Source organism: Ovis aries, chromosome 4 (assembly GCF_016772045.2).
Source record: "Ovis aries strain OAR_USU_Benz2616 breed Rambouillet chromosome 4, ARS-UI_Ramb_v3.0, whole genome shotgun sequence".
Lineage (NCBI taxonomy): Eukaryota > Metazoa > Chordata > Mammalia > Artiodactyla > Bovidae > Ovis > Ovis aries.
This window is the reverse complement of record NC_056057.1, coordinates 87,417,675-87,444,107: the sequence shown is the minus strand read 5'-3', so window position 1 is coordinate 87,444,107 and position 26,433 is coordinate 87,417,675. Positions and strand designations below refer to the sequence as shown.

The 26,433-nt window shown below is 38.1% G+C and overlaps 1 protein-coding gene across 3 annotated transcripts in view; it reads right to left on the bottom strand.

Moving 5' to 3' along the window:
* Positions 1-4,570: 4,570 nt before the first annotated feature.
* The window catches only part of CPED1 (cadherin like and PC-esterase domain containing 1), a 328,494-nt gene continuing 306,631 nt past the window's right edge, over positions 4,571-26,433 (bottom strand). For all 3 annotated transcript variants that reach the window (XM_060414812.1, XM_012177019.4, XM_060414813.1), the window contains 2 exons: positions 26,287-26,433; positions 4,571-6,604 (listed from right to left, as the gene is read on the bottom strand). In XM_060414812.1, the coding sequence (XP_060270795.1) occupies positions 6,365-6,604; positions 26,287-26,433 (387 nt within the window). In that variant the 3' untranslated portion in view covers positions 4,571-6,364. The remainder of the gene's footprint in view (positions 6,605-26,286) is intronic.

Here is a 26,433-nt window from a genome sequence, read left to right as displayed (position 1 = left end):
AGCACCTGCCTGAGGCCTCCAGAGATGGAGAACCTGCTATTCTAAAGGTTTTCTACAGTGTATAAATCAAAAATAAGAGGAAAGTTTTAAAGAAATGAGTACAATGTCTACATGATATCTGGTACCTCTCAGCTATTTAATTTTGTGTGCAGGTGTATGCACACAAAGACACCTATATTTGCACACATATGTGTATGTTTTTCCAGTATGAACTTTTGTTTAAAATAATCCAGAATTCCTGTTCCCCAGACACAAACCAGAGAAGGCTTGATTTTGGTCTCCAAGTTTGTGCTTTCATGTCTGCAGACACAGGATGACAAGTCCGCACTCAGTGGTAAAGGGAAGGCATTTATTTTCACTGTAATTGATAACAGTTTACTGAAGATGCTGCCCAGGGAGGCTTCCATTGGAAGAGAAATTGACTTTCAGCAACTCAGTACTTCAAAGGCTCCTGACGACCCCAGATAACAGAAAAACACCACTTAGGCCAATTACCCACTTGAGACTGCCCATCCTTCTGGGAAGTGGAAACTTGAGATACAATGTCTGTATCAGCTTCATCTCAGAATCCATAAATAATTCATGGAAGGTTTCCATTTATTGATAGAGTAGGTGGCCAAAAGAGGTCCAGCTGTTTACCAATAACATGGCCCCAGAAACTCCATCCTATTGAAACGATTCCTGTTCTTGGCAGGAGTAATTGTGCTAAGGTTGTATCCACACCCTTTTAAAAACATGCCATTGATTCTGCATAACTAATGTGAACATTGAAATGGGGACTCTTTAGAGACAAGTATGGACAGAGACCAGGTTCTCCCCAGGGGGTATGCACATGTAGTGGAACCTGGTGAACCCACATCTGTGTCATCTGATGACTATACTCATTTTAGGCTACAAAGGCATTGTTTCAATTCCCTTCTGTGTGATTCTTAATTCAGACCAAATTTATCTTATAAGTAGAAGAAGTAGCTGCAAATAATTTCATGCCTTGCCGATGACATGGGCACTGATTTTTAACAAAAGGCTCATAAACTCTTTTTATGATACTGTAAAACTGGTGTGCTCATGCCCATTAAAACATAAGCTTTATGTTACATGTAATTAAGGTGAGGAGGAGAGAGTAAAAGTGTAAGTTTTAAAATGTCTCTTGTATTACATATTAAATTCATGCATAAAATACCGCACACATTCCATTTCAAAGGCAAAGCTGAGGATAAACAGTAGAGTGAACGATCCCATAGGTGAAAACAAAGAAATGAATTGAAAAATGGATTGCTATTTCAAGTTCTCCAGAGGTTATACTATATTGGTGGTTAGAGGTCACTTTCTATTTTTTCTGATTGTAAATAAGAAGATATCATTAAAGGCACATTCAGTTGCTATTTGGTTAGTCTAAGTTATAATTTTTGGTCCAATAAAATTTGAAAATTATTATTTATTTTTTCCTTAGGAATGAAACCCTCCAAGTGACTTGTGTATTAAGAAGATGCTTGAAGAGATGTCCAGGGTCTGTCAAAGACAGCTGGATAGGGTGTTCATAATTTTTATCCATCCCAGAATCCATTGTGGGAAGAGGCTCTCTTCTCTATGTAGCCCCCTTTTCTGACCAAGTCTCATGATGATGGATCTAATGCATAAACATAAGCCATACTGGTTTCAGTGCTGGCATTTTATACCATCCTCTCATCTCCACACATTGATTGCAAAGGGACATCAAGAGTTTTGAATCTCAAACCTTCAGCTATTAATGTAAGAAAATCTACAGGAGGCTGAACAACTTCTTATACTGAAGTGGAGATTAGTGTTAACAACATATGCCCATTTTATGTTCATGTTAATTTTTTTCCTAATATTCGAATTAGTAATTTAAGAGCAGACAAATTATAAGCCAAATAAAGAATTAAATTATAGACTGTAAATAAAATAAAAATGTTGACCTTGATGCCATAGACTAAGATTTTAATCTATAGATTTTGAACAGATTTTATTATTTAAAAAGATGGAAATACAATTGAATAAAATATGTAAATAAATCACATACCTTCACCATTGAATCACTTAAATGAGCATTAAAAGCTGCATCAAATTGATGTATTTCACCAGCCAACCATAAAAGAAGGAAAATCATTATGAAGCTATTGAAAATCAGCTGAATCCATTTGATACTTATGACACCATGTTGTTTCTGAATCCTGAGGTCCCTATGGTCAACTGTAATCACTTTGCTTTTTAAAAAATCTAAACATTTTAATGATTTTTACAGGAATTACTTTTCCATGTAATAAAAATAATAAGAACCTACACAAACATTTCTTATGAAAATAACTTGATTAGATATATTAAATGTCTCCTCATAACCTAATCTAAAATGCAGTTTTCCCCCAGATATGTTACACAAAGAGTTGGAAAAAAGACTTTGTAAAAAACTAAGTGAAAACAGTTCTTTGCAGAGAGTGCTATGGACTTGGGAGAAAATACCAGTCAGCATAAATCAAATTCAAAACCTGATATACCTAAATATGATGATCCTTTTATAGTGTTTTTTCTAATCATGGCTGCTTTCATTTTGCTCCTACCATTAGCTGTGTTTAAGTAATTATCTTTATTTATACTGCAGAGAGACTTACAAATTGTAAATACCCTCCATAAGATTTAAGAATTCGTATTTTGATTGTGTATCGAGTGTGTTAAAGCATAGTGGTCCAACATTTAATAGAGCTATAAAACAAATTCTTTATATTTCAATAAACATAAAGAAAACAAGTGGAGCATGATTTTTAGGAGAGGACTGTATGGTCTGAATCGGTTAGAAAAAAAATAAGTTCTACAGCTCCCTACACCAAGTGACTGAACCGTGAAAGAAATATGGAAGTTGGTAATAGCAGTTACTCCAGCAATAAAAACATGATAAAGGGCTCTTTGACAGTATGAAGGCCTGGAAGCTGTGCCAAATACAAAATCTAGTTTGTAGGGGCTGGCAGTATCCTGCTGTCTTTAGTAGGTCTCTGGAGTTTCCGACAGCTTTTGGTCCATCTCCGTAAGTTGAAGTGATCTATCAAAATGCCTTAGTTTTGAAGAGTAGTCAAAATCATTTCAGCTTTAAATACATATTTTAAAACAACACTATAGCAGTGTTGGCAGAGCAGTTACTCCTTGCTTTGGTCAAAATGGTAGAATCTGCTGTAGTGTAATATCATTTTGCACTTGGATACGTATTTTTGAAGTTATCAATGACATTTTGGTCTTTTTTTTATAAGATGAAAATTCGCAGAGAAAACTTTAGATACTGATGATTCTTTCAGTATTTGCTCAAACTAAGGAGCTCATAAAATAAGATTTAGTAAGATCCTCGCCCTGATCATCTCTCTATGTTCTGAACTTATTGCTGTATTAGACACCAGCCACTCCCCTCCACCCTCTCCCACCATGCCAAAGCATTGTGGCTTCGAAAAAACTCTTACTAGGTTACATAATTTTTGACCAGTTTCTGTATTTCTTCTTGGAATCATTCAGTGAGATGAAACTAAAAAACAAAGTTCAGGTGCAGAACAGCATTATTTTTTTTTTCTCCATAAACATTACCAGAACGATTTCCATCTCAAAAACTGGTGATTTTATCCAATGCTTTCTAAGTGGGAATTGTTCTGTAGGGCCGACTGCAGCACTGAGCCACCTACTTGAAGAGGACTGAATGATCCAATGTAAAGCTGATGGTGAACCTTCTTGTTTGCACATTCCTAGGGGACCCTCTTTGCTTATTTGGATGGCTGGCAAATAGTGTACTGTGCCTTTAAAAACACACACACCCACATATATAATCAACAAGGATGCTTGGGAATGCTAATGCAGTTATTCTTGACTTTTAATATTATAAATGTTTTCTTTAGATTGGATGCTAATCAATTCTTGCCAGAAATAATCCACTTAGCTTTAACTTTTACATCAAAAAATTAAAATACCTACTCTATTTTTCTCATTCAAATTATGAACTTGTCAAACACACACAAATACAAATGCACACACAAACACACACCTATTTTCTTAAGGTAATTTTTTTTTTCAGTCAAAGAGTTAACTAAAATGATCCTTAGCATTTCTGTTCCTTGCAGACAAAATTTGTCACTGTATTGTATTCAAAAGCTTTGTCATTTAAAAAACAAAACAAAACAACAAAAAAAAACAAAAGCTTTGTCATTGTAGAGCAGAGGGTTCATCTGATCAAAATTTATAGAATATTAGGTTTGGAAGGAAGTATATGGTCATATTATTAAACTATACTTTAGTAGCTGAGTCCACAGGATGATATTTTGGTGTATGGTGGTGGTGCTTTAGTCGCTAAGCCGTGTCTGACTCTTGCAGCCCCATAGGCTCCTCTGTCCATGGGATTATCCAGGCAAGAATACTGGAGTGGGTTACCATTTCCTTCTCCAGGAGATCTCTTCCACCCAGGAATTGTACCCAGGTCTCCTGCACTGCAGGCGGATTCTCTACCGACAGAGCTACAAGGGAATTCCTATATGGTGTGTACCTTCAGTAAAAAGGAAAATAAAGCATACTCTCCAAACACGGATTATTACTAGTAAGACATTTATTAATTGTATTATTACAATTGTTTCTAAAATCCACTACTCTTTCAATGGTAAAGAGGTAAATGCAAAGCTAACCTCAGTCAGAAGTGTACTGCAGTTAGGTTGGCAGTAAATTATAAGAAATATCCACTGACTATAATCTGTTACAGAGTACGTAATACATTAAAACAGGATAGAGGAGCTACATGAACTGGCAACATTTTATATCATTAAAAAAGCACTATAAACCAAAAAATGATGCTTACACATAGCTGTAGATACTATAAAATATTTCATTTTAAAAGTTAATTCTGTACCGCTCATTTAAAAAATTTATCACCTGTTTTTAGACACAGGTACGTATTGTTTATATCAAGTGATATTTGTGCTTAGATATAATTTAAGACCATTAAATATAAATTTATGTTTACTTTCATATAAAAATATATATAAAAATAGAGTATTTAAAGGAAGTTTATATTCATACTAAGGAACTGATCAATCAAAATAGATTTGTTTTTGGTATAGTATTGGAATTGAGGTATTTGTGCATTTGGTAATTTCAGCTAAGCACTGAATTAGCCCTTTCAGTATTTTTTCCCCAAAAGAAAAATAATCCTTTAAGAGTCATTGTAACTGTGAGATGTTATCTCACAACAGAGTTTTTGCACAGTAAATAAATTTACTATTTTAATATATAGAAGAGAAAGTTTTCAATTACTAGGATTAGATATGTTGTATATATATGCCACAGTTTTATAAAAACTAATTGTATGTCTACTCTAAATTTGGATTAGATACACTCTCTCAGGAAAATCAAAATATGTTTACTAGCAACATAGTAGTATTCGAGAACATATATGAATGCTTTCTGGATATAAATGCCTATGCAGTTGAGAATGCTTAATACTTTGCAAAACATTTACATAAAATATTAACATAATCACAGTATTAAATTATATAGGGCTCTAATAGCAAACAAAAGCTTTTTTCTTATGTAATAACATCAATAAAATATACTACAGTAACCCATAAGGAACTATATCTTGTTTTTCTCACTTTAATATTACATACTTAATCAACTCAGACTTCAGTTACCCATCCAAGTTCACGGACAGGCTAGGAGGGAATGTATATGAAAAGTAGAAAGAGTACAAAGTTAAATATATTGGTGTTTTAACTCTAAAATATTATATTTCCTATTTCTTTCATAGAATCTCTTAGAATTCCCTGGAGGAACATTCCTGTTCTTTTCCTTTCAGTGAAAGGATTTAAAGATCTAGGAAGAAACTGTTTTCATAAGCATTAGATTCACAAAGCCTAAACCCTCATCAACGTCAAGTTTTCTCCTGGTAAAGGCAAGCACAGTACAATCCCCACTGGCAGGTGGAATGTAATTCCTCAAACCCTTTTCAATTTTAAGGTACCAATAAAGATGATAACACAACACTCAAGAACATGATCTTTCCCCCCCACTTATCAAATGTCTATATTTCTCTTTATTATCACAGTGCAATACCGGCCCACAGGGGATCTAGTTTATGATTATATTTCAGGTCACCTTTTTCTAGTTCTGTCTTTCATCTTGAAACCAACTGATTTCCAAGTGCACATTCTGATTTTATAAAGCTGCAGAAAAAAGTGTAATGACTTTTTTTTTTTAGCTAAATGTGCATCAGTGTATATGTGTGTGCCTGTGTGCCTGAGTGTGTGTGGTAGAACCAAAATACAGCTGATGACCGGGATTTGGCTCTCAGACCATTGTCCAGGGGAGTGGCTTGTATCCAATTCCAAGTTCAGTCCTTCTGCAGGGCCTCCACAGTTCTTTCACTGGCACATATCCTGCTGAGAAGGATTTCGGAGCAAACCTGATTAATTGGACCTCTGACATGAAATGGTGATTGAACATTTGTCATAGAGTCTTGTCGTCTTTGTCGTAATTTGCTTTGATTGCTGAAATATTTTCCCACAGTATGATTTCTTGATTGTTTCATTTTAAGAAAGTGATCCTCTTTGGATAATTTTGATTTTACCACCTGCAAATAAAAGAAAAAAAGCAGTGAAGCAAAATCAAGGACATTTGAATCCAAACTACCGCACAATGGCACTCATCTCACACACTAGTAGAGTAATGCTTAAAATTCTCCAAGCCAGTCTTCAGCAATACGTGAACTGTGAACTTCCAGATGTTCAAGCTGGTTTTAGGAAAGGCAGAGGAACCAGAGATCAAACTGCCAACATCCGCTGGATCATGGAGAAAGCAAGAGAGTTGCAGAAAAACATCTATTTCTGCTTTATTGACTATGCCAAAGCCTTTGACAGTGTGGATCACAATCAACTGTGGAAAATTCTGAAAGAGATGGGAATACCAGACCACCTGACCTGCCTCTTGAGAAACCTGTATGTAGGTCAGGAAGCAACAGTTAGAACTGGACATGGAACAACAGACTGATTCCAAATAGGAAAAGGAGTACATCAAGGCTGTATATTATCACCCTGCTTATTTAACTTATACGCAGAGTACATCATGAGAAATGCTGGGCTGGATGAAGCACAAGCTGGAATCAAGATTGCAGGGAGAAATATCAGCAACCTCAGATATGTAGATGACACCACCCTTATGGCAGAAAGTGAAGAAGAACTAAAAACCTCTTGATGAAAGTGAAAGTGGAGAGTGAAAAAGTTGGCTTAAAGCTCAACATTCAGAAAACTAAAATCATGGCATCCAGTCCCATCACTTCATGGCAAATAGATGGGGAAACACTGGCTGACTTTATTTTTTTGGGCTCCAAAATCACTGCAGATGGTGACTATAGACATAAAATTAAAAGATGCTTACTTCTTGGAAGGAAAGTTATGACCAACCTAGATAGCATATTCAAAAGCAGAGACATTACTTTGCCGACAAAGGTCTGTCTAGTCAAGCCTGTGGTTTTTCCAGGAGTCATGTATAGATGTGAGAGTTGGACTATGAAGAAAGCTGAGTGCCAAAGAATTGATGCTTTTGAACTGTGGTGTTGGAGAAGACTCTTGAGAGTCCCTTGGACTGCAAGGAGATCCAACCAGTCCATCCTAAAGGAGATCAGTCCTGGGTGTTCATTGGAAGGACTGATGTTGAAGCTGAAACTCCAATAATTTGGCCGGCTGATACGAAGACCTGATTCATTTGAAAAGACCCTAATGCTGGGAAAGATTGAGGGCAGGAGGAGAAGGGGACGACAGAGGATGAGATGGTTGGATGGCATCACCGACTCAATGGAGATAAGTTTGGGTAAACTCCAGGAGTTGGTGATGGACAGGGAGGCCTGGCGTGCTGTGGTCCATGGGGTCGCAAAGAATTGGACACGACTGAGTGACTGAACTGAACTGAACTGAAGAGCAGGATAACTAACTCACAAAGTTGAACAGCATCTCTATACACAGATGTTGCCCAAATGGCATGAGTATGACTGACATGATTAAGAATCAGTGTAAATTATCTTTCAAAAGGAAAAAGGTTGAAATGAAAATTTATGCTGCTTTTCTTCCCTCAGGGCAGCTGTCTCCAAGGCAAGTAAGGAGTCTCAGGTAGTGTCTTTACCACACTGCTCTGAGTGTGTGTGTGCGCACATGTTAGTGTATTTAGGTTCAGTTCAGTTCAGTCGCTCTTTGTGACCCCACGAATCACAGCACGCCAGGCCTCCCTGTCCATCACCAACTCCCGGAGTTCACTTAGACTCACGTCCATTGAGTCAGTGATGCCATCCAGCCATCTCATCCTCTGTTGTCCCCTTCTCCTCCTGCCCCCAATCCCTCCCAGGATCAGAGTGTGTTAACAAATAGAAGACACTGGCATCTTGCTGAGTCACTGATTCAAATGTGGTACTCTAAACCTATCATGGCATCCTTTTAGAGAATGATAACTAAATGATAACTAAAATGACTTTCAAAGGAAAGAGAAAATTATTTTGCACCTCATACCCACAAACTGACACTGTTACAGTCAGCAGTTTCACTTCTCTGGGAAAGAGGTAAGTTATGGAACCTGAAGGAGCTGCCTAAGTTCTATTACGCTAATAGTTTTATAAATGTTTGTACATATGTAGATATATTTTTATCTTGAAACTATAAACATTTATAAAGCATAAAAGAGTATCTAATAAAAAAAAGTTTCCTTCCCATCTCTGCTCCTTATCTCCAGTCACTCAGTTCCCTCCCCAGAGGCAATGTATATTTTAGTTTTTTTTCCATTCTCTTTACAGATATTTTAGGAATATCAATACACACACATACAAACAAAAAGGCCATATATACTGTCTATTTGTACAATGTATAAAACACAGCTCTGGTGAAATCCTATCATTGTCAGCTTTAATCACTGTGTTAATATACCACAGGGTGTTAGCAACGAAAGTCGGAGAAAATGAGGTGGGGACCAAGAGAGACTGGGGTGGGGGGAGGATTGAGAAGTAGGGAAAAGAGAAAATACTGGCAAAAATGTTTTGAATGTGTTTGCAGATGAACAGCAAATCTTTTAATTTCATCATACTAATGCAATTGTAAGACATTACTTTCAGTCAGTATGGACACATTATTTATTTATTACTAGTGCCAACAAGGAGAAGGCAATGGCAACCCACTCCAGTACTCTTGTCTGGAAAATCCCACGGACAGAGGAGCCTGGTAGGCTGCAGTCCATGGGGTCGCTAAGAGTCAGACACGATTGAGTGACTTCACTTTCACTTTCATGCATTGGAGAAGGCAATGGCAACCCACTCCAGTGTTCTTGCCTGGAGAACCCCAGGGATGGGGGAGCCTGGTGGGCTGCTGTCTATGGGGTTGCACAGAGTCGGACATGACTGAAGTGACTTAGCAGCAGCAATGCCAACAAAGGTCCATCTAGTCAAGGCTATGGTTTTTCCAGTAGTCATGTATGGGTGTGAGAGTTGGACTGTGAAGAAGGCTGAGCGCCGAAGAATTGATGCTTTTGAACTGTGGTGCTGGAGAAGACTCTTGAGAGTCCCTTGGACTGCAAGGAGATCTAACCAGTTCATCCTAAAGGAGACCAGTCCTGGGTGTTCATTGGAAGGAATGATGCTGAGGCTGAAACTCCAATACTTTGGCCACCTCAGGCAAAGAGTTGACTCATTGGAAAAGACTGATGCTGGGAGGGATTGGGGGCAGGAAGAGAAGGGGATAACAGAGGACGAGATGGCTGGATGGCATCACCGACTTGATGCACATGAGTTTGGGTGAACTCTGGGAGTTGGTGATGGACAGGGAGGCCTGGCGTGCTGCAATTCATGGGATCACAAAGAGCTGGACACGACTGAGCGACTGAACTGAACTGAATTGAAGTGAATGATTAATGAAAGCAACACTAGCTCAAAACAACAACAACAACAACAACAACACTAGCTCATAAGGGTTTTAAAAATTCTTTTGGAGGCTATGTAATGATTTAGGTACATATTTTTTGATAAAAGAATGCAGTGAACACAGTTCCAACAATATAGAATATGTGAAAAAAGTAGCATTTTACTTGGAAGGTAAGTCTTTTTTTGTTAAGTTGTGAGTGAGCAGAAACCATTTCAGAAGAGTTGTGTGAATAGAAAGCCTGTAACAATCTATACAAAAAGGTTAAGGGCAGTCATTTTTGGGTGGAGGAATGACAGGCAGTTTAAAATGTATTATTTGTAACTTTTGGGCCCTTACTTTTTAATTTTACTATAATAAATGTGCATCACTTTATAATCATACAAACACTAAGCTATTCCCATTTTGAAGAAAAATATAACAGCAATATGTTTTGAAGCCAATTATACCCTGCTAAACCCAAAGAAATGAATTGTTTTTCTGTAACTATGGGAGGTTTGGCTTTTTGTGATCAGGCCCCTCAGATGAAGTGACGCTTAAGAAGTTCAGTGAAGTCAGTGGGTTGTGGTGAGGAATCCTTCTGGATCATAATTTACAGCTCGATCTGCAGTTAACCACTGATTAGTATTCCAGGTCCCAAAGCTGTATATTTCTATTATGGGTCACCTTCTACCTCTGGTTATATGATAATAATAAATATGATAGGTTGGGGAGGTGCACCAATGTTTTCCTGAAGGTTTTGTCCATTTTGGAGGCGGTTTGTATTCATCTATAGCAAGATTAGTGAACATTCTTAAGAAAGTTGACTTGAGGAAACACTTAAGCATAAATAATGTAGTCAACCCTGAAAAAATATTATTCCCGTGTTCTGAAGCCAAAATAAGGTTAATTTTGTTTATATAATGTTGTCTTAAGTTCTGGCTTTTGCAACTGCCTGATGATCTGCATGCTAATTACAGTGAAAAATAAAAGGAGATTCATTCCAATGCAAAAAGATTCTATTCCTTAAAAATTATTTTAATGTTTTCTGTGATTTCAGGGTTGCATTTGATGTTGCATTAGAAATGTTGGATAATACTAGTTTAGATGTTTACAGCAATTTTGAACATGATTCATAAAAGGAATATACAAAAATATCTATTTCCAGTATATTTGTATACACTTGGGAGTAGTGCCAGTCTTTTGCCAGATCACATGATATAGTTTTATTTTTAATAAAATAGTTCTATTTTTAAATCACCAAGATGATCTCTGAGAATTGAAGATGGAATGATGGGGATCTGCCCCCACCCCCTGCCAACCCTGCACCTTCTGGGGGCCAGTCTAATGCCTCCTACAGTGCCAAGGCTTCTATTATGGTATATAAGACTGATTCCTACCCATGATGCCAGGGATTGACCCAATACTTAATTCAGTTGGTTTCCTTTGAATTCTATTTTTCAAGAAATAATCAAAGATAGTACATTTCCCAGTTCCTTTTGTTAAGCCAGTATTACTCTGATGAATCCTAAAAGCAGACAAACCTACAGAGAAAGAACTATTTCAGTTTTGATTTGTCAAAATGCAGACATAAAAAATCCTCCCAAAATGCTACTGTAAATTTACTTTCATATCATTTAAAAAAAATCTATCAGTACTATGTGTTGTATCACTCTGTCTTTCTCTTTAGTCGCTAAGTCGTGTCCGACTCCTGGAACCCCATGGACTGTAGCCTGCCAGGCTCCTCTGTCCTTGGGATTTACTAGCATATACAATTTATTTCAGGAATGTTAAGCTTCAATATTATGAAATATTTTGTCATAGAAGGTTACTGAAGAATTATTTGTAGCTATGAATCGCAGCACGCCAGGCCTCCCTGTCCATTACCAACTCCCAGAGTTCACTCAAACTCACGTCCATCGAGTCAGTGATGCCATCCAGCCATCTCATCCTCTGTCATCCCCTTTTCCTCCTGCCCCCAATCCCTCCCAGCATCAGAGTCTTTTCCAATGAGTCAACTCTTCGCATGAGGTGGCCAAAGTACTGGAGTTTCAGCTTTAGCATCATTCCTTCCAAAGAACACCCAGGGCTGATCTCCACGGGTCGCAAAGAGTCAGACACGACTGAGTGAATGAACTGAACTGAACTGATATGATGTTTTCCTGAAAACTCAAAGGAACCTACTGTAAAATAATGAAATATTTTAAAGTTAATATTTAAAAATTAAATGGTTCTTCTATAATCTATCAACAACTAATAAGAAATAGAGAAAAGATTTCATTACAATATTAAAACAACTTCATCAAATTTGATGATGATCTATAGGGCATAGGTGAAGAATGCATCAAAAATTTAATGAAACATAAAAGAAAACACAAATAAATATAAAGACATAACACGTCAAATCTTTCCAAGTTAATTAAAGTGCTATTCCAATTTTAATCACAGCAGGATTGGGGGGTACATGATAAAGGAATTCTAAAACAGATCTCAGAAAATAAATGTAGGAAAATGGCCAAGACCATCTGGGAAGGAAAAAAGAAGCAGTGATGAGAGAAGATTTCAATACCAGATATTCATTCATCAAAGGGACTTGAGTTTAGCTTCCATCTACCACAGACGCAATCTGCTGGCTGTGTAAGCCAAGTATGGGCTTCCCAGGTGGCTCAGTGGTAAAGAATCTGCCTGCCAATGCAGGAGATGTGGTTCGATCCCTGGGTCAGGAAGATCCCCTGGAGTAGGAACTGGCAATCCACTCCACCAGAATTCTTGCCTGGGAAATCCCATGGACAGAGGAGCCTGGAGGGCTACAGTCCACAGGACTGCAAATAAGTCAGACGTGACTGAGCAACTGAGCAAGCATAAGTCAAGTAGAAGTAAAATTCAACACTGAGAAAAAATAGGAATTTTCACACTGCAAATTAAAATGTATTTTATAAACTGCCTGTTCCCTAAAAAATTTTCATGGAAAAATAAGGCAATTCTAAATAGGACCCAATGTCATATAAATCTAATGACCATAAATGTTGACAGCCAACTAGTTTTAATTACATGGAATTAAAATCAAGCGTGTGTGTTTAAAATGGAGCTATGTACCAAATTTCCCTGGTGGTTCAGCTGGTAAAGAATCTGCCTGCAATGTGGGAGGCCTGGGTTCGATTCCTGGATTGGGAAGATCCCCTGGAGAATAGAAAGGCTACCCACTCCAGTATTCTGGCCTGGAGAATTCCATGGACAGTATAGCCCATGGAGTTGCAAAGAGCTGAACACGACTGAGTGACTTTCACTTCACTTGATGTACCAAACTGCAAATAGGATCTCCAGTGGAGAAGGGAGTGAAAATTCAGGGTGTGTGTGTAGTACAAAAACCAAAGAATTTATGTTTTTATTATATATACCTCAAGAATTTTTAGAATTAGCAAGAATTCATGTAATCATTTTAAAAGAGAAAAGCAGTAGAAGATGATGCTGTATATTATAAAATCAAAACATGATTTATTTTTGCCATATAATACCCATCTTTCAAACTTCAGAGTTCTCTCTCTTAAGAAACAAACACGTGGAGTAACTCAGATATGGTCCCTACCCTCAAGGGGACTGTATAAAGACACATGTCTAAGATACTTGAAGTAAAAACAAGGATGAAATGACTTCCGAGACATTGTCTGAGACTAGATCCCCAAGGTCAGGTACTCTGTTGTTTCTATATAATAAGTAGTTCCTTAGTAAATATTAATACATTAAGGAGACAGGGCTAATTCATGATGGCCATGATATCTGTCCACACAGCTATTATTTCTTTGTAAAATTTGGTGTCTGGCATTGACATCAAACTGCTATCTCTGAGTTTCAAAATATTACTATATTTTACCCACTCTTATGGACTCTAAAGTGGAAGAAAAGGAGTTAGCTATATTTTTAAGTCTTGGAAATACTATGCAAGTGACTGACGTTTGATTTCTGTAAAGAGTGAATTGTTTCTTTCCTTTGATCTCATGTGTGGAGATATGTCCATGTGAGTCCTTCCAAAATCAGAGGACCGGTTGGGATTACTAAATTCCAAACAGAGCGGTAACTGGAATGTGGCTTTGAAAGAGAGGTGTTAGCAATACAAATGTTAGGCTTATCTCTGGGGAATAATAATAGTAAACAACAAAATGAGCTCTTAGAAAACAAAGGTGAAAAATTTAGGCCTTGAACCAGAGACAAAGGATTCTAGATATTTGTGTAGAGTGGTCACCTCAATCAGAGACAAACATGAATGGCTTGATGCTTCCAAATGCTTCTCTAAATCTGCGTGCACAGGATGTGACAACTGAGATACTGACATGTCTACCTAGAAGAAAAATGAACTGCTACATATGGTTAATAACACATGACCAGGTGACTGGGCAAATGTTTACATTACCTGTGAGCGTTAGATGACGTTTTTTGTTTGTTGCTTGCTTTTTGTGTGCTTTTTTTTGGCCAGTTTAAAATAATCCAAAGAAGCTCCTCGTCTTTAGTTTTGTTTTTGTTATTTTCTTTTTGTGACTTTGCTGTGTCAAATTATATTTAAAATTAGACAGAGAAAGTGAAGGACAATGGGTTTCTATGAAGTGTGTTAGGTCAGCATTGTCCCATAATCACAAGTATAAGTGCAATAATAAAAATTATTTTTGTCTCAGCAATATTCAAATTTAGATTAAGTTACAAGTAGGAATTTTCAAGTAAAGATTATAGTGTTTCAAAACTGTAATAGATTTTTAATATAGTTTCTATGGAAACTTGGAAAGGGGTAATTTTGGAGCTGGAATCAAGGGCTGTAATGATAAGATATAGGATATGTAGATGATTACATTTCTTTGTGACTCAGTGTAACAAAAATTCTGTGCTTTGGTGTGTAAAAGCAACTTTTACTTTCTCTTAGGCTTCTTATATGTTAAGAGATCTCCCAACTTATGATTGTAGATCTTTCCACATCCATCCATAATTAAGGACTTGGGCACACAGACATTTTAGAAGGCATACAAATGGCCACAATTCTACTTGATTGGCTTGGGTCAATGGCTATTGTTAAGACTTCCCAAACATGGAAAATTGTTATAAATTACACAACAGAAGTACATGGCAACTTTTACTATTAAATTCATGTAATGTCAACACTCAAAATTGATTTCACATAGTCATCAGAATGAATGTATTACCATGTCAATTAATTGCTGCATCTAAGTTAGAAGTTAGAAGTTAGCAGTTAGAAGTTAAGTCGCTCAGTCGTGTCCGACTCTTTGCGACCCCATGGACTGTAGCCCACCAGGCTCCTCCATCCGTGGGATTCTCCAGGCAACAATACTGGAGTGGGTTGCCATTTCCTGCCGCATCTAAAATAACTATGAATTTTCAAAAAACTGATGTACAAAGGGAAAGCTTGGTGAACTGGAAAAGTGTCAAGCAGATTACAAGTAAATACCTTTTCTAAAACCGATCTTGACTTGAATAATACCCAAGGAACTTCTGACGTGGTTTCAGATCCATAGAACAAAATAGAAAACAATTTTCAGTGATGCAAGTGTTCCAAAATCTCTAGACCAGATTAGGGAGGATGTTCTGATTACAAACGTGTTTCACAATCATGCCTGGGGTCTGAGGAATGAAGGTAATGGTTTTCTAAGGTGGGAAAACATGAGCTTGACCAGGCAAAACCAGCTGACATAGTCTTTGAAGATAAATGGATACTACTGAGGTACTTTTTATTTGGCATAGTCATTCTGAAGACAGGACACTCAATTTACAATCCAGTCGTGAAATTTATGATCAGCTGAAAAAAATAGCTTAAGAATTCACAGAAAGAGAATAAAAATAAAGTGACAAACAATAGCTAGAAGCCAGTCCTTAAAATTCCATTTCAGGAAATCATGCAATTTTTACAGATAATAAGGAGTTCTTTCACGTACCTCCCCCACTCCCAATATTTAATTATAGCCACATGAAATAAGCTATGTTTTGAGTGAAGGGAGTCCAACTTCTGAATGGGTCAAAGATGCTGAGGATTAGAGGGCAAGACTAAAGTTTTCTTTAGGAATGAGGTTTTTCTTTTCTTTCTTTCTTTTTTTTTCTTCTGGTGTTTCTAGATACACAGTGTCTCTGTCTTCCAACCTACCTCCAAATTGTCAACCCTTCTTACACTGAAAACTGAGCCTCTTTAATTCCTGCCCCCAGTCAGAACTCAGTTCCTGACTCTGGAAACAAATTCTCCTCTGACGTGGAAAGATTCATTAGAAGGAGTTACAGACCTACAGTAGTTTACTGATTTCAAGTTAAACTGTCGGTTCTATCTTGCACTTCTACACAGTTCCCCAGAGACTAACGCCTTGTCTTAAACTCAGTTTCCAAAGTGGCTGAATAGTCATGTCACTGAATTCTTGATACTGTTGGAATGACCTTTGTTAGTCAACTTGATTTCAAACACTATTTAGATGGACTTGTTGTGTCCTGAAATCTATTTTGATCTTAACTCACCACCATTTGTTTCCCTACACCTCTCCTGAACTTAGAATTTTTATTTAAGAATATGGCACTATTGGGAGTTCCCTGGTGGCCTAGTGGTTAGGATTCTGCGCTTTCACTGCCATGGGTTCAATCCCTGGTCAGGGAACTGAGATCTCACAGTGGTGCAGCACAGCCTGTACATATTGTTGTTTAGTTGCTAAGTCTTGTTAAGCCTTTTTTGGATCCCAGGGACTGTAGCCCGCCAGGCCCTGGGTCCATGGGATTTTCCAGGCAAGAAGCGCTGGAGTGTGTTGCCATTTCCTTCTCCAGGGGATCTTCTCAACTCAGAGATTGAACTGGAGTCTCCTGCATAAGCAGGGAGGTTATCACCGAACCACCAGGGAAGCCCTAGTCTGCATTTACATACGGCATGCAAATGTTTTCAGGACTTTCCAGGTGGCACATTGGTAAAGAGATGCAAGAGACATAGTTTTGATCCCTGGGTCAGGAAGATCCCCTGGAGGGCCTGGCAACCTACTCCAGTATTCCTGCCTGGAAAATTCCATGGTCAGAGGGACCTGGTGGATTACAATCCACGGGGTCACAAACAGTCGGACACAACTAAGTGAGCACTCGCGCACAAAATGTTATCTAGAAACAATTTGTGTGGACACTTTCCACTCTTGGAGTCCCTGGAAGGATTTGCCTAGCAGTATTCTGGAGTTTTTAAGAGAGATCTTCTTTTAGGCCATTTCATTTCTCATCAGAAGAGATCTCCAGCCTCCTGTCTGAGGTGACATGTGATTGATTGCTGGTATTTAGGGGGGCTTTGGGACTTTAAGAACTCTACTTTTCAGAAGCCAGTCTCAACGTTTGGCTTTCTGATTTCAACCTCTAGATTAGTTTGCTCTTTGCTATACCTGTGTTTCTGAGTCTAGACTCTTTGCTGTTCAATTTTAAAGGAAATCACATGTGCATGGGTGTAGGTTCTTGGCTGCATGGATTGGGGTGAGGGACTCAGTGTCCATCAGATTTGCACAGACTGTCAACCAATTGTTTTCCGACGTGTGCTGCAGCCCTGCCTCCCTCAGCACCTGGCTCCTTCAGGTCTGAACCATACAGAGGATCCGTGAGTCAAGCCTGCCCATTGGTGTTTCTCTTCTATAGGTACTTTATTGTGTCTTAGGGAAAATATAAACTTTTGCTTTTTTAAACTATGAAACAATTTTTAAATTTTTAATATTTTAAAGTTTTTATTGAAATAGAGTTGATTTACAATGTTGTGTTAGTTTCAGATATACAGAAAAGTGATTTAGTTATGCATATATGCATATACACATATACACACACACATATATTGTTTTTCAGATTCTTTTCCATTGTAAGTTTTTACAAGCTATTGAGTATAGTTCCCTGTGCTGTACAGTAGGTCCTTATTAGGCATTTTACACTATAGCTTCTCTTGCAAGCTAAGTCAAACTTCTTAGAATGAATTAAGATTTCTTTTCTGTTATGAATTATTTCTTATTCTGTCTTTTTTTTGGGTGATGGTGGTGGTGGAGATTTATGTCTTTAAAATCTTTTTTTGTGGAGTTTCAAGTGGAAGAGAAGACAAATGCTTGTGGTCAATCTGCCACATTTAATCTGTCCTCCAAGAGTGATTTTAGGCCTTATTCTCTATGCTAGGTTTCCCAAAATATGTTTACTGAGGTGTTAATAGTTATTATTAAAAAGAGAAAAGTGGTCTGTGGTCAACATTTTGGGAAAAACTGGGTCAAACTAAGCGAAACAGTTTCTTTGCTTGTAAGGGCTATTGGGATCATTTAATATACAGATATTATTTAAGAATCCTTAAAGTGGTAGTGTTTCCCAAACCGCAGATCTTGCTTTCAACCAGGCTAGAACACTAAGACCTAAAGTAAGAAAAGTGCTAATCAAAGCAGTCCAAAGTCCACCTCAGCTTGGCACTTAAAGGTCGGTAGTTAAACCTCCAGAAATGAGTGTTCATTGCATAGAACATGAAATGAAATAGTGATGGGTCAGCATCTCTTCCTAAGGCCTACCAACATCCCACACTCCAAGACTGCAGAGGCAGGGCTGGATAGCTGCCTCCTGGGTTATCATACTAGTGCAACATAGGGTGACTGACACTTTTCTGTGTTTATCCTCCATTTGATTATCCTTCTTCAGAGAGACACCCTGATGTTATTGGTGTTACCACCATTCAATATAGGATGCTCCCTATGGAAGACCATTTTGTACCAAGCTATCTCAGGAAAGGCTGAGCTCCATTATGGCTAATGAGCTCATTCTCACCATGTACCAATGTTTAATCGACCACTAGAAAAAGCTAGAATTCACTTGCAGATGAACTTGAATATCAATTATTTTAAGGAGAAAGAACTCTCTAGAATTATGTTCTTAAAAAAAAAAAAAAGGTGTAGGAATGGTAGATAGTGAAAGCTTCTTTGACTTGTCTTTACCTTTAGAGATACTGAAAGATTTTACATGATACTGTTCGACTGGGCGTGTAGAAACATAACACTTGGTAGGGGCAGGAAAGATGTATTCAAGTAGTTGAAAGTGAAGGTTCCAAGAGCAAGATACTGTAATAGTCTGGGGCAAATGAAAGATAGGGAAGAAGACCTTCCATATCCCTTGTTCACTGACCAGCTTTTTACCAACTATTTATCACCGTATTTAACCTGGTCCTCTCCCATATTATCAGTGGCCTTCCTCCAATAATCCCACCTTTTCCTGTAGTCTTTTTTTTTTTTTCTCATTTCTTTGTTTCTCTCTCTCTCTCTCTCTCTCTTTTTTTTTTTTTTTTTTGCCATGCTGCACACCATATGGGATCTTAGTTCCCCGCTGGCCCAGAATCAAACCTGTGCCCCCTGCAGAGGAAATGTGGAGTCTTTTTTTTTTTTTTAATTGATTTTGGGCTGTACTGGGTCTTCAGTACATTGCTGGGTGGGCTTTCTCTAGTTGCTGCAAGTGAGGGCTGCTCTTGGTTGCAGTGTGTGGGTTTCCCATAGCAGTGGCTTCTCGTTGCGGAGCACAGACTCTAGAGCAGTCTGGCTTCAGTAGTCGTGGCTTCTGGGCTCTAGAGCAGAGCTCAGTAGTCGCAGCGCACTGCATTAGTTGCCTCTCGGCGTGTGGGATCTTCCTGGACCTGAGATCAATCCCATGTCTCCTGCATTGGCAGGCAGATTCTTTACCACTGAGCCACCAGGGAAACCCCGATGTGTAGAGTCTTGACCATTGGCCCACCAGGGAAGTGTCCCTCCTCTTGTATTCTTTATGTATCCCTTAGTATTGATTGTTTCCTCTCTGCCCATAAACATGGCCAAAATTATTCCTCCTCTAAATTGCCCCAGACTGATTTCTTTTTAAAATCCAATATCTTTCCTTCTTTCTTATTGTTATTTGCTGAAAGGTTTTACCGTTTCTCATTTCTTAAACCTCTTCATTCCTGCCCTCCATATTTTACTGAAACTACTCTTAATTTGGTAAGAAAGGACATTCTTAATGCCAAAATCAGTGACTTTTAAAGTCCCTGTCTTAACAGAGCTATCTATTACTCTGGACAACATTAGCCCTATTCAATCTGTCCTTATATATTTTCACTTTTTGGCTTTCCATGGCACCCCAGGCTACCAGAACTTTCCTCTAACAGTTTATTCTCTAAATTCAAATGCTCCTATTTCTCTAAACTTTGCTTAAATATTAGTGTTTTCAAGAGTTGCTTCCTGAGCTCTCCTAACTCTACTCACTTTCTTTGTATGATCTATGTTCACAGTTTTGTTCATTACCTATTTTTTGAGGACTTAAAATTTCTTTTTCCAGCCCCATCCTGTCCCTCAAGCTTCAGATGCGTTATCTCCAACCAAATACTAGGGACCTCCACCGGGATGTCCTACACACATCTTGAACATGACATGTTCAAAATAGAATTAATCATTGTTTCCCTAAGCCCCATACCTTCTCAACTATTCTCTGTCTCGGTTGCTGATTCAGTTCTCTAATCTGTCAGCCAAGTTAGGAATCATCTTTGATTCTTCCTACTCCCTCATGCCACTCATAAGATTTCCAGATATGTTTTTACAAATAGGGTTTCTGTTGTCTGCTTCTCTCTTAACATTGCGTCTCTTGTCTGGGTTTGGGTGAGCCTTTATCATCTCTCACTTGGCTTTTTTAAAAGTCTGCTTTTTCTCCCTGACTTAGTCCTTTTCAAATCTGTCCTCTTCATAGTTGTCAGACTGACCTATTTGAAGTAAATATATGATCATTTCACGTCTCACCAAAACCTTTCATTGACTCTCCATCACGTAAAGGATAAAGTCTAAACTCTTACCGTGATCTGGCCATGAACTTTTCCCAGTCCCCTTTTATAACCAATGTTCTACAATATACAGAATTGTTTGTGGTTTCCTGAGAACAGCAGGCTATTTCAAAGCTACTTTGGTTCACACTGTCTTAAGGGGTAGGAATGATTCCTCCTGCTATTACTTTATCACCTTTGCTAGAGCACATGCACCCTTTAATAATAAACGGGTAGTTTAGGGTCACTCAATCTTCAGAGTGGATTAGGTACCTCTTCTTGGTGTTACTACAATACTCTATTTATATCTCCCTCTCTCTTTTTAGGTCTTTATTGAATTTGTTACAACATTGATTCTGTTTTATGTTTTGTTTTTTTTGCCCCAAGGCATGTGGGATCCCCAACCAGGGATCTAACCTGCACCCCCTGCATTAGAAGGTGAAGTCTTAACCAATGGACTACCAGGGAATTCTCTATATCTCTTTAACATACAGTTTCATAACATGGATTTTTATGCCTGGCTCTCTAACTATACCATGTTGATGATAGAAAGTGTATCATATTTATTTTTGCATTCCCACCGCTTAGCTCAAGAACTGGACTCTTCTAAATGATTAAGATAAAGAATAAACAAGTCAAGGCTATTGGAACATAGTACAGGGGAAAGACGGAAAAATATTTAGGAGATAAAAAGGATTTGGTAACTAGCTAGTTGGAAGTTGTTAGGGGGCTGAAGAAAGATAAGGAGGAATCAAGGATGACCACAGCTTGTAAATGACAGTGAATAAATTCAGGAATACAAGAGAAGAAGAGAGCTTCAAGGGAAGATTAATTCTAAATATGCATGTCAAGTTTGAGATGCTCATGGGAATTCTATAAAATATTTTCCTACTTTATTGACAGCACTGAGTACAGCAGCTACACAGACACTCAAAATTTGTTGAATTAGATTTCCATTACTAATTTGTTAAAAGTAGCCATGATGAGAGTTAAATTCTTGGATCTACTATGCAAGATAATTATATTTGAATCAGTTATTTTTTCTTGAAAAGTCCATATTTCAGGTTTTTAGCTAGATGAATTTAAAGATGTTTTTCTTCATTGTGCTCATGTTAAACTTTGAAAGTTTGAAGGAAAAAAAGAAAAACTTTAGGTCCAAAATACAGAAGGAAAACCTTTCTAGGTCAGATAAGCATTTGTTAATTTAATTAAGATTAAATAATAACAGGAAATCATTTCTGCCCCAGATCTGAAAACCTCTTCTTTCCAAGGTGCTAGAATCAAAGGAAACCTGTTGATATTAGGGCTGGGCAGTGATGTTGGAGTGTTTGGGTATTTTGTTTTGTTTTGGGTTTGACTGATTCAAAAGCTAGAGCTACATCTGCCAGAAAAGACAGGCATCACAGAAAGTCTGTACAACTGGTTAGACTAACTAAAAATCACATAACAATTGGTTGTGGATTTGCCCCTTCTGTAACCAGGTGTGGGCTGGTAATAATTTTGCATCCTTTCCAAGTTTTAGCTCACTCACAATTGATGTTTGCCACATAACTAAAGGCACCATCCAAAACCACTCTTGGGCAAGAGCTACCTGGATCCTGTTTGTTGTCCTGTATAAACACTGGGAAAACAAAATTCCATTTCTACTCATGAAGAGAAACACCTGCTTTTCTAATCAGCAGGAACATTTTAGTCAAAATTGATGCATACCAGTTGGAAAATTGTTTATAGATTCATGATGGCAACACACCCTCTCTTGCTGCTTTGACAGATGAAAGAGACACCCCGAGACCTTTAATCTCACCTATGGCGACAGGGGCCCACTGGAGCTGGTTTGTTATGTCTATGATAGAATTCTCACCACAAATCAAAGAGAACACACCAAGATCTTACACTGATGATTACAGCAATCTTTCTCAGGTATCTGTGAATCTATAATGGGAATGGTTTCATTGAATACCAAAAGATACAAGGCTCCCAAACTCAAATTCTTTTTGCTCTAATACAACAGATCTTAATTCTTGCTTTTACTGTACGACAAATTCTTTTGCCAGCTCCTGAGTCGAGCACAGAGGAAAATGTGGTTGTTATTAATGAATTTCTGCCCTTTAATGTTTTGTATGAGACCAATAATCTTCATTTTCCCAGCTTGCTACATTCATCATTAAACCATCCTTTTTTGCAAAATGCTTTAGATATTCTTGATTGTTTATAATAGGCTAACAGTGATTTAAGATGTTGGGTGACAGTTTAGAAAGCTTATAAAACACTCAGTGTCAGCACTGGAGACTTCCTGAGGTACAAGTGGTACAAATTGTTCAAGAGTTAAGCAACAATTAGGCCTCTGTGATGAATGACTTTAGAGACTTTGTGATGAAGGGAGTCAGTTGAGAAAGATGATCTTATCAGTTCTATGTTGTAACTGGAAAGGCAAATGCTCCCACAAATATTTCAGCTCCAACATGAAAACATCAAAATGGGTAACACTGCTCCAGAATCAACAGTGAAAATTTGGGTGATATGTATATACCTTACCATCAAGATGGCACATATTAGAAATAAGGATTAATAAAAAATAATTTGTATATAATAACTGTACACAAAAATTATAAAATCAAATGAATGAAGTAATTTTCTCTGACGTGCTTAACTCATGATTATGAAAATTAAGGATTTTTTATTAATAATATTTATAAGCCAATATTCTAGTTCTGATGACTCAAAGACTTTGCAAATTCCATGACTCTCCCTGTCAACTAGTCAATCCTGTGGCAGAAGATATATATAATGCAATCATGTGGGAAAGGCATCTTCTGTTTTTATCATTTATTTATTTATTGGCCACACCATGCGGCTTGTGGGATTTTAGTTTCTGACCAGGAATTGAACCTGGGCCTTCGGTAGTGAGAAGGTAGAGCCCTAACCACTGGACTGTGGGGGAATTCCTGCATCTTCAGGATTTTAATTGGAGCCATGTGAGAAATCACTGGAAGATTTCTCTTTTTAGACTTCCAGAGCACTGAAACTGAAAAAAAGAAAACCAGATATCCTCCCCCAAAATACTAACTGAAGACACATTATGTAAAAATAAACAGATAAACCTTTTCTAAATGAGGGGGAAAACCCAATCTGTATGTTGTCTTTCAAAGTCTCAGTTTCTGCGGGTAGACAACCTTTGGCTTGCTTTTGCAGCCAACTCTGATACAGGGCTGGCTCAGTTGCAAGTTCACTGTTTCTTCCTCTTCCAAGCTGCCTGCTCTTGTGTTTCTCAGTCTTGACCTCTTACAAATAGGATAGGCCCCAGAAGGATATTTTCTTATGGAAGAAGTAAGTAAACACACAGTATGCTACAGCTTAAAATCTGTTCTGCAATGGCATGGCCAAGCTTCAAATTACTAAAATCTAAACTTGAAATGCCATGCTTTCTACTGTTGGTGCAGCCTCTTGCCTCTCTGAGATGCAGTTCCATATATCACACAAAAGTGTAACCTGACTCCATTTGCAGAATGTACAGAAGAACCAATGCAGTGTCAATAACTTTTGGATATTCATAAAAATCTGAGGATCAAGATGGATTATAACAGTCATCTTAGGGCTGAAAAACAGGATCAGAAGAAACTTTTAGAGTGGTCATCTCACTCGTGACTGCACTCTGGTTTACAAAGGGACACAAGAAAGAACATTTGAATCAGTATCTGAGAGGATTATCAACCAAGACAATGTTCATTCAGTTTCTGCTGAAGCTCCTGAGATCTAGAGTCAACAATAGGAGCTAAGTAACCTCATCGTCAAAAGCAGTGTAGTGGTAATATGTGCAAAACTTGCCAAAATGTGGACAAAATTCAGCTGAGCAAACCCTTGTCTGATTAAGAGCTGGGCAAAGGAGAATAAGGAAGAGAAAGAATTTCTATGAAGGACGTTCTTAAACTTTGTGATCTTTTTCCATCTTGGGTGGTTGCTTCATTCCTGCTTTAAGCTAAGTAAGGCGGGACTTTAAGACACCAAATTTGAGAGGTAGACATGTGTCCTCTGGGGACTGGAAGCATGAGAACTGGTATGAGACATGATGCTATGGATCAGCTTTGAAGTGGCAGAGAGTGAGAGAGCAAGAGTGAGAGTAGAGAGAGAAAAAGAGGAGCAAAAGAGGCAGGGCTGCACTGGGAGCTCACGATGTGTCTGGCAACAGCACAGCAAGGGTTTCTTGTGGATAACACGGGGACAACTAGCAAGCCCCGAGTGTCATGCTGTATATTTTCCAAGAGGATGCCTGGAGAAGCAATGACCCGCAAACAGGAGGATGGACAATTGGAAGCCAAGGGGCTAAGGAAGGAATACAGCTGTAAGGGAAGTATTCCTCTGTCAAAGAAGCTATTATCAGAGGGCCCAGTAGGGGTGTCTTCAAGGAAGCCCACATGAGCACTCTAGACAGAAAGAATTACCATGCTATCCCCAGAAAGTACATTCATGGATTAGGCTTATGCTCCTCAAGTAAGACTTTTGTTGCCCTTAACATCGCCCAAGGGCTTATTCAGTGGCTCAGCAGTAAAGAATCTGCCTGCAGTGTAGGACACATGGGTTGGATCCCCGGGTCAGGATGATCCCCTGAAGAGCATGGCAACCCACTCCATTATTCTTGCCTGGAGAATCCCATGAACAGAGGAACCTAGCGTGCTACAGTCCATAGGTTCAAAAAGAGTCAGACACAACTGAAGCAACTTAGCATGCATGGATGCAGGCATGCAACCTGACCCAATGGAGAAAGGGATGGGAGAAGAAGAGAGGCAAAGCATGATGCAGAAATAGGAAAGAAGCCTCCTATACACTTTCTCTTTGGGCTTTTGAGACTGAGGCAAGGCTGAGCTGGGGGAAAGAAATCATTTCAGGTCGTTATAAGAGAGGTCTGGGCAATTTTAGTACTGAAGTGAGAGTCTCCTTACGCCTGAATGTGACTGAAGTCTTATTATTATCCAAAAGTGGCATTAGAATTATGGGACCAACAAGAGTTTACGCAAATGCAGGGAGGAAATAACGCACAGAGTTTGAAAGGATGGGGTGGGGAAGCAAGGAAGAAAAAATATTTTCTGCTAACACTTTATCAGCTAAGACTATTTAATTACTAGCTACAAATAAAAATCAATTTTACCATGAGGAACAAAAAACTTTTCAAAACACAGTCTCTTCTGTTAATTCATTGGATAAACCAATTGAGGAAGGTAATCTATCAATTTAGCAATTAAATTGCCTTGTTTTCAATCTGTTTCCATTAAAGGCACCTCCCACCTCCTGTGGACAGAATTTCTGGTGGAAGTCTCAGAGTCTACTAGAAGAGGCAAGTGTTCTCCATCTTCCTGTTTATGTTGGCCAGCGATTCTAGTCTTCAGGTGTCTATATAAACACTAATTATTTTAAAAGTTCATTTTGTAGAGCCTCAAGTTGTGACTACTACTTTATTTGGCTGAGTGATGATGAATACATTATTTAATCTCCTCCAGACATAGTTTCTTTGATGCAAAATAAGATTGACAATGCAATTAAAGATGCAATGAAATTTTAAAAAATCAAAAACTACAAAAATCAGAAAGTCAGCATAAATACCTCATGGAAATGACACCCACATGTCCCCTGCAAAAACTCTTTGTGTCGCCCCATGGTTATAGCAAATGTGTCAACCACTTCATAGCCATATTTTTTTGCAGCTTCCAGGATAATCAAATTTTTTTTCCATAAATTCTGAACTTCACT